Genomic DNA, 12,673 nt, shown 5'->3' on the forward strand with positions numbered 1-12,673 from the left:
TTCTGTTCCAGTAATTTTTAATACAGTTTTCTGTAATGTTAAAAACGTGAGAAGTAGAGGTTAGCAATACAGATGTTTTGTAAGCTTACAGTTAACACTACAACTAATGCCATACGTTTTTGTTGTGCTTCCTATGCCAAGGATATGACACCAGTTCTGAATGTCTCAGCTTTTCTGGCTGTAAAAGTATTTTATCAGTACAGTGCTTTAAAATGTATTCCGAGGTTTAACAGATATAATCAAAGTTCAAAATGAGGGAACCTCCAACAAAAACAGTCAACCACAGATCTGCTTAGGAAAAACACCTATGGCTAACAGAATCTCACAAACTAGCATCTTCTTTCATTTTCTTTCTTTGATGCCAACAGTTTGGCATCACCTACCAAGCTGTCATGCTCTTCCCTAGCAGAAACATTTATACAGTATTTATTTCTTTTGTCCATTAAAAAAAGAATAATACGTAGGCCTGTCCCATCCTCAGGTATAAATAGTTAACTAAGGAACATCATCTAACCACTTGGAGAAATAGCTCACAGCAGGAATTCTCAGCTACAGAACTGCTGGCTGCAGTAGCTACCACCTGACTGCAAAGAGGGGAAAAAAGCAGGAGCACCCACACTGCTGCTTCCCAGTCAGCGCCGTCTGGGCAAGGCACCGAGCTTCTGGATGTCATCCCCACACAACTGGAAGTCAGCAGGGACATCCTAACAGTTTTATCAGTTTCAAATTTGGCTACTTCATGCAACAAAAAGTTCCTAATTGATAAGGAGCACCTCAGAGGAAGTGCGAAGAGAGGAAGAGAGACGTAAGTGTATGGACTTAACTGATGAAGTTTAAACTTCAAAGGACAGACAAGCCTCTCAGCTGCACTACCTTCTACACTATCAACAAGCCCCTTTTCATTTGTTCTTTCCTTTACGGCCAAGTGAGCATCAGGACAGTATTCACTCTTCATGAAGAGCATATGGTATCTAACCACATAAGACACAGCTGAGATTCAGTGGTATTTGCAATAAATAGCACATTTTTCCCCAAGCTGCAGATTGTAAGAAAAACATAGAAAACATAGAAAACAATGACTTTAACTGAACAGCTTGACCAGTAAGCATTACTTCAACAATGTTTCACTTCGAGTGACATAAACCCCACGGTTTGCAAATATGAGTAGTTTACTAGTCAACCATCCTTTTTTTCACTCCAGCTCAATGCCTACTTGAATGCACTTATTTCTTAATTTTGCAGACAGCTTAAAGTTTTACTCTGGAAGATCGAATTACCTGATTCTCACTTAATCCCGAAAGGAGGAAGTGTATGAAATGGTGTCTTTTTTGAAAGCAGACACAAAAACTTCTGTATCTCAGAATATTTTGCAAATTGACAGATCTTAGAATATTTCACTGGAAAACATATTTTCTCTGTCATATTTTCATTTTGAGGGTTACAATTACTCTTTAAAATTACAATCCTGGAAATTACAGAGTTTGTGAAATCAACCTCTTCATTCTTCTATCAAGGTTACAAAACCCTATTACTATTATATTTCAATCTTAATCTTTGACAAGTCTGAGTAAGTGTTAGGCATAGTACCAAATTCAGTTCAGAAACAGAGATGAAAGCCAAAAGTCTAAGGTGCTCAACCCAGCAATCAACGTTTAATCCTTAAACACTAGAGTTTAATTTTGACCTCCAGCAGTCTCACTGTCTGGGAGTACAACTCTGTGAAAAAGAGGATCATCATGAGATGGTCACCTTCAGATTAGGGAGATGAGGAATACATGCTCTCCCAGATGGACATAGAACTTTAATGCCAGCACTAACATGGCTTTGAAGGTGGAGGCACAAGAGGGAGCAGGGTAACTGTAACCTATCAAATAGGGCATACAGAAGATGGTGAAAACAATTACAATGAGTTTTGTTTTCACTAATAAGTATCAAAAATAAGGGGCTTTCTAAAAAAGAAAGCATTGGCTTTTATAACTGTAGCTTTCTTTAAAATTGAAGCAAAACAAAACCAAAAAATTGTTCAGCTGGAAGCTCATCAGTTACATGCAATGACTTTAATGACTGAAAAATTAACCTAAAAATACAAGGCATATGAAATTCACGTTACAGTGCACGTAGTCATAGACCAACATATGGGTCATTCTGCTTTGACCATGACGTTCACTGTCAAAGCCATACTCTGTTATGCACTAGTGAAATTTAACAAACATGAAACTTTCCAAGAATACCAATTAACTCCAGGGAGGTAGCTTTTCCCAGCTTTGCCAACACAAGAGTCTACAGTTATTGCCTTCTTATTGAGCAAGCTTTTACAAAATTTCTAAAATGAAGCATTGTACCCGGTGCAGAGCTACACACTTGGACTCAATTTAATTTAAAAACAAGTTCAGAAAAATTCTAGAAGGCCTTTGGCATATGTAGTAATCAACAACACTCGGACATCATTTTGCCTGCAGTACATGCACAGCTCCAAGATCTGAGACAGTTATAAAGATCACGTAAGTATAACGGCAAGAATCTCCTCCTTACCACGAGCATGTTACATCTGCAAAACATTCTTACAAATAAAGAATCAGATTTCCTTATAATGCAGGCTCCTTTGTATCACTCTAAAATGAACAGCTGTTATACCAAATAAAGTACCACTGAACAGACTCTTACCATTTTGACTGGATTCTCCTTGCTCTGATCCTTTTCTCAGAGGTAGAGCTGCCTCACCTGGCACTCTAGGACTTTCCACGTACTTGGGCTTCCTGATCGGACCTGCAATGGGAATAAGCTGAGTGTATCTAATTTTTTCCAGATAGACCTCAGGTTTCACATGTACAGTGTCTATCCTACATGATGCAAAAAAAGCAGAGGAATTATTTCTTACACACACAGCTGCTACTGTAAAGACTAGTGAGCTGCTGCACTTTCACTCTTATGAGAAAGAAACACTATTTGGGCTTTTGGGAGTAAAAAAGCCTGCTGGAAAACAAAACCAATCTGCTTGCTGTGACAAACCTGAAAAATTTTCCTGTATATGTAGTGAGTGACTTTTTCATGTTCAAACTCAGAGAACATTCAATGGGTCTTCTCGGTTCAGAGATTTTATTTTCCATTATAATAGGATGATAATTTTGTTATCAGCATCTTTGAAGCTAGGAGAAAAAGACTACAGGCAGACAGCTTGCAACATCAACACACTAAATAATTCAAACCCAAGAAGCTTTATATTACAGCGTACTTTCTCCAAATACTGACACATGCCCTGATCATAAGGAATGATGAAGAGCAGTTCAAAAAACAAAAGAAAACATTAGTGGCTACTAATGGTTTCATTAAACACCAGCATTCTCAGTTCCATACATACTAAGTTCAAACATACCACCTTCAGTATTAAGAAGAATTGTGTATTCACACACACACACACACACACTTTTCAAAAATTAAACTGATTCACCCTTTACTCTCACTTTTAGCTTCATGTTTTGGTTTCAGGCTGTTTATGATCCTATTCTTTGCTAAATATGGTTTAGCAGCAACCACAGGAAATGTTAACTACACAACTTATCTAACAGAAGGGGAATGATGCCGCCCTCTAAAGCTTTAGCAGAAAAAGTGTACTGGTACTACTGAATCAACAAACATCTGCTTGTGCTACAAACACTGGGTGAAATTCCGATCTTAATTCAGCAACTGATAGTACTGGCAGGCAGACCACTAAGCTGACGCGCAATACATCATAGAACTGAAACTCCACCATGTATTTATCCTCATCCTGAAAAGTATGTCAACAGAATTTTATAACAATAAAGGCATTTGCAACACTAAGTTTTGGAAAAGCATGAACAGGGTAACTTGTAAAGTTACGCACTAGAAAGCTAAGATACTTAAATGGCATAGGGAACAGAAACATCATCGTCAGTGGTACTGAAAACTCAAACCCAAATTTTTGTCCTAAATTTTCATTAAGACAATCCCAATTTCTTGCAATGTATGTAATAAAGCCACTTGAAACTTTCAAAGTTTTAGTGAGCTTGAGGTGCAGAAGGCGATTGCAATGTTCCATCGAGAAGAACATAAGTATTAGCTGGAAGTCCCTAGAAACACAGTCAGTTGCTATGCTTAACAAAATGCTGAAACAGAGGTATTTTTGTGGAGTGCCCCAGCTTTAGCAAGACAGTGATTCTCCCTTCTTATTTAAATACAACCTCTTGTTTTATTACAGAGCTATGATCTCAGGTTCTCTCTATCATGCAACATTCATTGTAAGAGTAAGAAAGGAGGTTTCCTTGCTTGAAAATATGTCTGACATGTTGCAGCCAAGTGATTTTTAAATAGGTACACCAGGCCACAGTGACAAAGCACAAGAGAAAACCATTCTACCAGCAGCATTCCACTTTTGCATCTTGCAAGTTTGCATATTACTCTTATTATTTTATTCATAATAATAATAAAATCAGTCTCAAAAGCAAGCTTGGAGAACTTGGCATATTTCATGAAGAACTTTTCTTGTGATACTCCACAGAATCCTGAACTTACAGTTACACAGTTACATGGTCACATTATTTCTTCTTTTTCTTTTCTTTTTTTTTTTTTTTAAATCAGGCGATGAATTCAAATACTAGTTACTTCTTATATCTCTCAGCAATAAGCTACTGATAAGGCTGATTTTTCTTCCTTGTTCATTTTTTTACGAATGGAAAACAATCAATAAACGATACACAGTACACAAAACCAATAAGCCTTTTAAGAAGCAGACCTACAACACTGCCGCAGAACATGGATTTTATTATTATGAAACTTTGCAATTTTCACGTCATTTCACTTTCTGACTCTGCTAGGGACTGGGAGATGGAAGGCCTTTTACAACAGTTTAACTTACGGTCAATGAGAAGTGAAACAGCAGCAGGTCAGGAAATGTTACTTGTGTGTCCACACTGTAACTGCGGAGTGTCAGAACTCTGCATCTGAGCACTGACCAGTGCTTCCAAAGACGGCCAGAGCTGAAGCCAGGAAGCTCCAAGAAAGCTAGAGGCAGTTTTATGTGAAGCAAGGGCAGTTCACAATACATCTTTGGAGCAACAGTTAGCTATGCTACTGTGTAAACACATCCTCAATGTCCCATCCTCTCCTCTAAACTGAACTGCCTATTCACCTGCTGAATGAATTCAGTCCTTCCTCCCCTCAGGACGTCTTGGATCAGCAATGCTTCCACAAAGAAAGCAGCTGTGCTCAGTCACCCACTCCAAGTATCAGTGGTAAAGATGACAAATTTGTGGCCATGGTTTTTAAACTTCCCTGACTTAATCATTATAATCACAGTAGCATACTGATACCTGGTTAGAGAATCACTGACCTAGCACAAAACAACTGTTAATGAATCCTATGTCCTAAGAGTTCATAAGCCCACACAGTGATTTTACAGGCCTATGATATGCCCATTTTTAACCAATATATCTTCATGAGTTTTGCCTGCTACAATATTAAAGGACTCTTTAAAAAGCAATGTTTTTGATGGAAGCACTTAAAATTCATACTGTAGCTTACACGGATTTCATGTAAAACTCAAACTGGTACTAAAAAGGTTTTTAAATTACAGTTTATAGTCTTTCAATCCCTTAATCTTATAGAATAACACATTAGATACTGTTTGACTGAGAAATCATGCATTTCTAAAAAGAAAGGAGTGAAAAAAGATTTCAGGTAAGTATTCTTTTCTGTAGGAACTATAATATCATGAATGAAGTGCCAGATTGAAAAGCTGGTTTTACAAAGATTAATTCATCTGTTAAAAGAGTTATACAGCAAGATTGGTTCTCTCATTTCCTAAGGAAACCAAGCCAAAAAAACAGAGAAAGCAGCTTAGTTATCAAGCTATTAAGCAAGGTCTTTCCTTCCCACAAAAGTTCACAAACTTATCAAGAAGAAGCATAAGTCTCATGACACAAAAGAGTTCCAGCAGATAAAAGTAAAAGGCTACTGGTAAATTACCAAATAATTGTAAAAGTATTTTTTCACTATTTCTGAAGCCAACATTTGTCAATCATGACAATGCCTCAGTGTCTACAGCTATTTATTCTTTTAGTATACACGGACAGCTGTAACTGCATCCACAGATGCTACTGCAGCATTTGATAAGTGATGTCTTTAATTAGTTTTACAATGAGATTTCAAGACAGCAATGAAGGATACAGCTAGCACCTTTCCTTAAGTTAAATGTACAAAACATAACTAAAGGTAGAGTTTTCAAAACACAGGAGGTGAATGTGCCATTAAACAACAACAAAAATACATCCTCAATAACAACAAAAAACAGTTTTAAAATAAAATAGCCTGTAACATACTGGAATCAGAGAAAAAAAATGACCAAAAAAACCCCAAACAACAACACAGGCACAAACTGAGTTTCAGTCCTAGCGTATAACCACCTCACTGTGCTACTGCCTTGCTAAGTGCTACTTTGCCACTGCAGCCCTTTAGGTCTCACTTTCTTCCTCTCACACCAGTAACAAAAGGAGAAGTACTTACCTACCTACATTACTTGAAAGTGCTCACAGTATTTGAATAAAACAGAACTGGCTTGCCAGTTATTATTAGTATGTGGTGTTTAAGCCGCACACTACAAACAACTCCAGTAGGCTGGCTTCCCTTCACTCTTCCTCCTTATTGCTAGTATGTAACTTAGGTCTTGCACTTCAGGCTTCCAAGCTTTCCTCCTTTTTCTGGTCTGCAATCTTCCTCACTAGCAAAGTAAACCCCATTCAGAAAGCACTGGAGAGGGACCTGCAGGACTGATGCTAACTATACGACATCACCCTTGATAAGGTGGTTTTCTTGTCTTCAGTTTGGGTCTTCAAATAGCATCCTTCTACTTGCCTCAAAATTCAAGGGCACGCTGAAGTTCTCCGAGACATCCCACACTTTGTTTATTAAAAATCCGCAGTATATTTAGGCTATGACACTTGCAGTCACAGAAAGTGTCCCATCCTTCCTTTTGGCAGCAGTCTCAGATGCAACATTAAGTCTCCAAAAGCGACATTGATTTCTTGCTCATTTTCATGACCACTTTAAGGCTGACAACTGCTTTTAAAGACAAGTTGCAGCTCTCTCCATTTTGGCCTTAGGCTCCCCAGGGTAACACACCACCCCAGCACACTGCAACTGAGCTGAAAATGCACGGCCTGCTACATCACAGGCCTACATACATGATTATGGCCCAGGTACGATCTGGTTCTACCAGAGCGCTGAGGCCTTTCATTACAGGACCTACCTGTTCTTTCAGATTTCCACCTAGAAGTGGAATATGGGAATATGGTGATAACCTAATTTCTTAGCTAAGAAATACTGGGCAGGGAATGTAAGTCATATATGAACGTATGTTTGTATCTCCACCTAAAGACTATAAGACGATTACATTTTTTGAACTAATAGATAGCTTAGCTACCAACTATCACCAGAGGGTGCTCTTTCGACGCTGTTTCATAACAAAAACAAAGGGCACCGGTCCTGGTGAAAGCAGCTAAAAAATACATTCCTTTGAAACAGAATCACATTCTTTAAGGAGACAACAGTCCAAATCTGTCATTTGTAAGCAGAAGTATAATCAGATGTATCAAAGTTGAACAACAAAAAGCAACCATTCTAAAAGAACCAGAACAACATGTAGCAATCATGTAAAACAGATCAGAACGGAGCTATCTTCAGGATGTATTTTTAACACTCACCCTTTAAGCTGTGGAAGAGACCCTTTATTGCATTTTCTTCCTCATAAACTAACATGGAAGTGACTTACAGTACTTGCAAATCAGATACACAGCATTGCAATAACTAGGAAAATTCATAGTAACTTTATTTTCATGCACTAATCTAGAATAGGACACATGAATTAATCCATGGATGAAAAAGGACCCATTTAAGCATGAACTGTACCTGCACAATGGAAGCTCTTTTCCAAAAGTGTAAGATGGCTGAATCAGGTCTGATAAAAGGTTCATCTGGGACAGTATTTTATCAGCAGCAAACAGCAGAGAAGAATCTAAGTTAGGGAAAACATACTTCCCTGGTACACCTTTCGTGACTTAAGTGGCTTAACGTTTCCTGAGTCAGAAGTGGTTACTTTCTGTCTAAGAGTTCAAGATGGATTTTCCTTCCAAGAATTTATCCCAGCCTTTCTTTAACAATCTGCACCATCCACAAGTTAACCCAACACTGCTTGAAATAGTCATCATACTGTCTCCTTTTCCCACCAGTTGTCTGTCTTCCACACAGAAAAATACCAGCCAAATCTATTTAAATAATTTCTCCTTCAGAGCCATTCCACACCTTTAGTCATTCCTGCAGCCCTTCTCTAGCTCTCTCCTACCTCTGTTGTAGATTTTTAAAGTTGGTATCACCAGAGCTACATCAGTGTCTTCCTGAGGAAGACAAACTACAGATTTATACAATTCCATAATTATAATTTTTTTTTATCATCTATTGATTTCCTCATAATTTTTAAGGCTTTTTTGACTGCAGAAGAGCTGATTTTCCACAAGGTTATTGTAACTTGTGCATCTCCTTCCTAGTCCTCCAAACTGGCTTTCCCTCCCATCAGCATTAAATGAATCTGTATCTGTATTGATACTGGGGCTTGCCTCGACCCTGGTGCAGGACCTTGCATTTGGATAGCTTAGTGCATGCAAGAGGAACTGCTTCCCAGCGTTCTCAAGATCAGTGCACAAAACTGAAGCCTTAGGTGAAACCAGTTCTCTTACCTAGTCTAGTCTCAAGTTTCAGGTATGCAGATTATTTTAATTAAAAGTTTTAATTGAAGTTTAATTTAAAAACTAACTAGAAGTTCTATTGCACATTTATGGAAGACTCTTCCAGCAATCATCTTTGATATTCACTGATGTCTTTAAAAGGAAAGCTGCTTTCTTTCTCTGTTCAGGCATGACAGTATCAATAATTTAAGTCAGTAAACATTTACTTCAAGGGCAGCAACAGTATCTTTCATTAACACCTTAAACTCCAACAACCAATTTTTTGGAACCTCCTCTATAAATCACTGTTTTCATTCTTTTAGTTGACTCTCCTAAATCAGAGTACAATCAACTATTGCTCTTTAAGAACATGAATATTGATTTAGTTGCACACCTGTAAGATTACCAATCCAAGCAATGTTCATTCTAGCTTTATAGTAGAAGAAACTCAACTTACTGTGACAATTTTTCATTTACTGCTCCCCTTCCCAGAGTTGTCCTGCTGACTTTTTCCTTGTTCTGTTTGTTTCTGTTCGTTTACCCACCTCCTCCTCAATGAACTATTTCATTAAGGAACCTTTTGACTCCAAATGAACCAGGCGCTTTAGTTCTGCCAATAATTTTAGGCTCCTTAGTAATTTAAGATATAGTTTCTCTCCTCCCTCCTTTTCTAGTTAGAGTTGAGGACTGAACTGGGGCCAGAAACACTGGTACTCTTCCAAGCTCTTCCCAAAAAAGAAAAAGCTCCCCCACCTCCTATGCAAATAATTAAAACACAATGTCACTCACAGCAGATCGTGCAAACGGGATTGTGCAGCTCTCCGTGTGCCAGTGAAGAAGTTCAGCTTGCTCTCCCGTGGTTTTGCCTGCCTATGTGTTACGAGGTTCTAGTGGCTGACCTACTTGCAGATGGATGGGCAAAAAAGCAGCTATGACCACACATGCGCTGCAGCCAAGATGCGTCTCTCAGTTGTGTACATTTGTTATTGTGCCTGCCCAGTGTGATAGGAACAATAAAATACCTAACAGTGCTAACATACTGGTCTCCTAGCATATGAGGACTGATCAGTTCAGTCTCAAGCCTGAACCCCTACCTAGAGGGGTAGCAGACGAGGGAAAGGAAATGAGAAGTGGCATTCCAGAGATCAGGATAGCAGTTTCAAAGAGACACCAAACCCAAAAAGTCCTGTGTTCATCCAGGGAGTCCCCAGACTAGCAATTTCCAAATCTGTTCTGAACAGATACCTTAATGTTTAGCAAGTTAGAGGTATCTAAGTGCTTTTCCCAGTGAGATGAGTCCAAACCTGAGAAATTATAATTACATTATTCATGGAACAAATATGCCTATGACAGAACAAAATCCTCTTAGTCTAAAGGGACAGAACAAAAACACCACGCTCCCCATAGTACCTCTGTGGCTAATCCATACTTGCAGAAGCATTCTATTCTCCGAGTCATCTGGAGTAGAAAACTACAAAGAGGTATACAACATTCACAGGGAAAATAATTTCAAGCATAACATCCTTTTCCTACCGTCGCATTTTTAATTAAAAAAAAATTAGATAAAACTCAAAAAAACCCCGAAGCAACCCAGAAGGTTAAATAACCTTCAAAATTAGCAAACATTCAGGCAAGTAAGAATATGCCTGACATGAAGGGGGAAATAAGTACTTTTCCAATATTTTAAATTATAAATTAAACACTTTCTGTTTTAATTTATACGTTGCTTGAATGTAAATTTACAAACCGGCCTTACATTTTATTTGTTGCTGTTGCTCTTTTTCATATGGTACTACTGCTAAATGATATAGTAAATTACCAACATTTATTAAGATGTTAAAAGTATTTGCAATACCTTTTGCTTAACAAGATACAGTCAAAGAATCTGCTTTCTTTCAAGCACCATCTATCTGTGTGTGCAACTTTCTAAAAAGGTAGGAAATTGAGTATAAAACATACCTCCCTCATTAACTAAATCACTTTTGGTGGAACTAAAATGCTGGTTTTTCAACAGTTTTATGTGATGGATAACTAGATTGTGAGTGGATGAAGCAATTATAAAAGGAAAAAGTTTGTTCGAGTCCTACCCAAAATGCTGACACATTTTAAAGAAATGACAATAGGCAGAAATACTTGCTGCTCAGGCAGTAGTGAAGCCAAGCAGAGAGGTGAAATTAGAACAAAAAACAAAACCAAAAATACCCCTCTGAAGCCACAGATTAACTCCCACTTGGAAACACGCAGAAAGGGCAATGAAAGGAAAAGCAGTAAGAGCAACTCGTTGCTTAATTAATTTACATTGAAGATTTTTCTGTTCTAGAGATCACCAACTAGAGTCTAATCCTGTGAAAGAGTCTGAATGTTAATACCAGTTACACAAAAACTTAAAATACTTTACAGTGCATTTCTTACTGCAGAATGTTCTTCCATGCATTATTTTAAAATTATTTAACCAGGAAAACCTATTTTTATTCACTGATCATGTAAGCATAATGAAGTAGCTGTTTTTAAATCAGCAAATATAGATGCAGGACTAGATAAATGTAAGCTAGAGTATAGACAAACTTGCTAGAAAAGTGGTAATGTACTGACTACGAAGCCCTCAAATACAGATATTTTCAAGAACATTAGTCCAATTGGTTAACTACAACTTTTATTTTTGTATTTATAACCCTGAAACACACTGTCAGGAAAATCTGATTTTTTTGATTTACTAACCAAAATTTTTAACTAAAACTACTCAGACTCAATAAAAAGTTATGAAAAACTCCTGGGTAGCATTTAGTGAATATACTCGTTCATAATTACCATTGATTATATATACAGTATATTGCTTCAGTCTAGTAGACACTAAATAGAATTTTATTACAAGGAAGTTAGTTATGCAAGGATATCACCTTATATGTGTATGACCATTGACATGCCTGGGTTATACAAACAGAACTACAGAACAAAACCAAAGGTAGAACAAATGATTGTATGTGTCAAGGGACAACCTTTTCCTCTACTCCATTACACAGTTTCAAAGACTTTAAAAAATATTAGTGATATTATTTACATTGAAAAATACATGTCTAAGTACTTGCTTTGTCTTCACCTGTAAACTGAGGACTGGAATTAGAATTTTGTTCTACCACTGGTTAGATAACTTCATCACTACATCTTAACTTCAGAATACTACTTTAACTTTCCATGCAATCCTTTCTTCTTTCATCCACCATACCCTGAAAAATCTTCAACTTGCTAATTGTAAGCTACTAATTCAGAGTGCTTTGAAATCAGTACATTAGTATACTCTCTCTCTTACTCCTGCCCCAGCATAGACAGATAATTTATATTAAATCATCTTCCATCAGCTATAGTTTGTTGAAAGTCAAACGAACAGCACAGAATGTTTCCATCAGCATCCTATCACCTGCTTAGGTATTTGTACAAAATAATGACACATAAATGCCAATGCATTCACAGCACTTCATAATCTTAAGAAATCTTTTTCTTTGGCTATATATCACAGTACAATGACTTTGAAGTCATTGTGAATATGGCTTTTCGTTCAAAATTTGTCAACTGCTACACATTTTCTGCATGAGAAATAGTTAGCAGCCTATACTCTCCTTATGAAAATGCATGTCACTAAAGTAAACCATGGAGTAGGGAGGTTAGTAAGATACTATCTCAAATGCACCTAGAATGCAGTTAAGTTTTACCAACAGTAACAAAACTAAGAGTTAGATCCTGACCTTCAGTTAAGTCTTTGGCAAAAATACCATTTCCTTCTCCATTACAAGAACTTCACCCTATCTTTTGAAATTGTTTACCACGCAAATCACTTGTAATACGAGACAAAACAAACAAAATACCATTCTGTGGCTCAAAATTTTTACATGAACTATCAAAACCAACCCAAAATTATTTAAACATGAAGTGAGATTATTATTTTT

At 37.3% G+C, this 12,673-nt stretch overlaps 1 protein-coding gene across 10 annotated transcripts in view; it reads right to left on the bottom strand.

The window, feature by feature from the left end:
• Positions 1 to 12,673, bottom strand: part of TANC1 (tetratricopeptide repeat, ankyrin repeat and coiled-coil containing 1) — a 119,554-nt gene that overhangs the window by 44,873 nt on the left and 62,008 nt on the right. For all 10 annotated transcript variants that reach the window (XM_069780567.1, XM_069780566.1, XM_069780573.1 and 7 more), the window contains one exon: positions 2,665 to 2,766. In XM_069780567.1, coding sequence (XP_069636668.1) covers positions 2,665 to 2,766 — 102 coding nt within the window. The remainder of the gene's footprint in view (positions 1 to 2,664; positions 2,767 to 12,673) is intronic.

The sequence above is a fragment of the Haliaeetus albicilla genome, chromosome 4 (genome assembly GCF_947461875.1).
Source record: "Haliaeetus albicilla chromosome 4, bHalAlb1.1, whole genome shotgun sequence".
NCBI classification, from domain to species: domain Eukaryota; kingdom Metazoa; phylum Chordata; class Aves; order Accipitriformes; family Accipitridae; genus Haliaeetus; species Haliaeetus albicilla.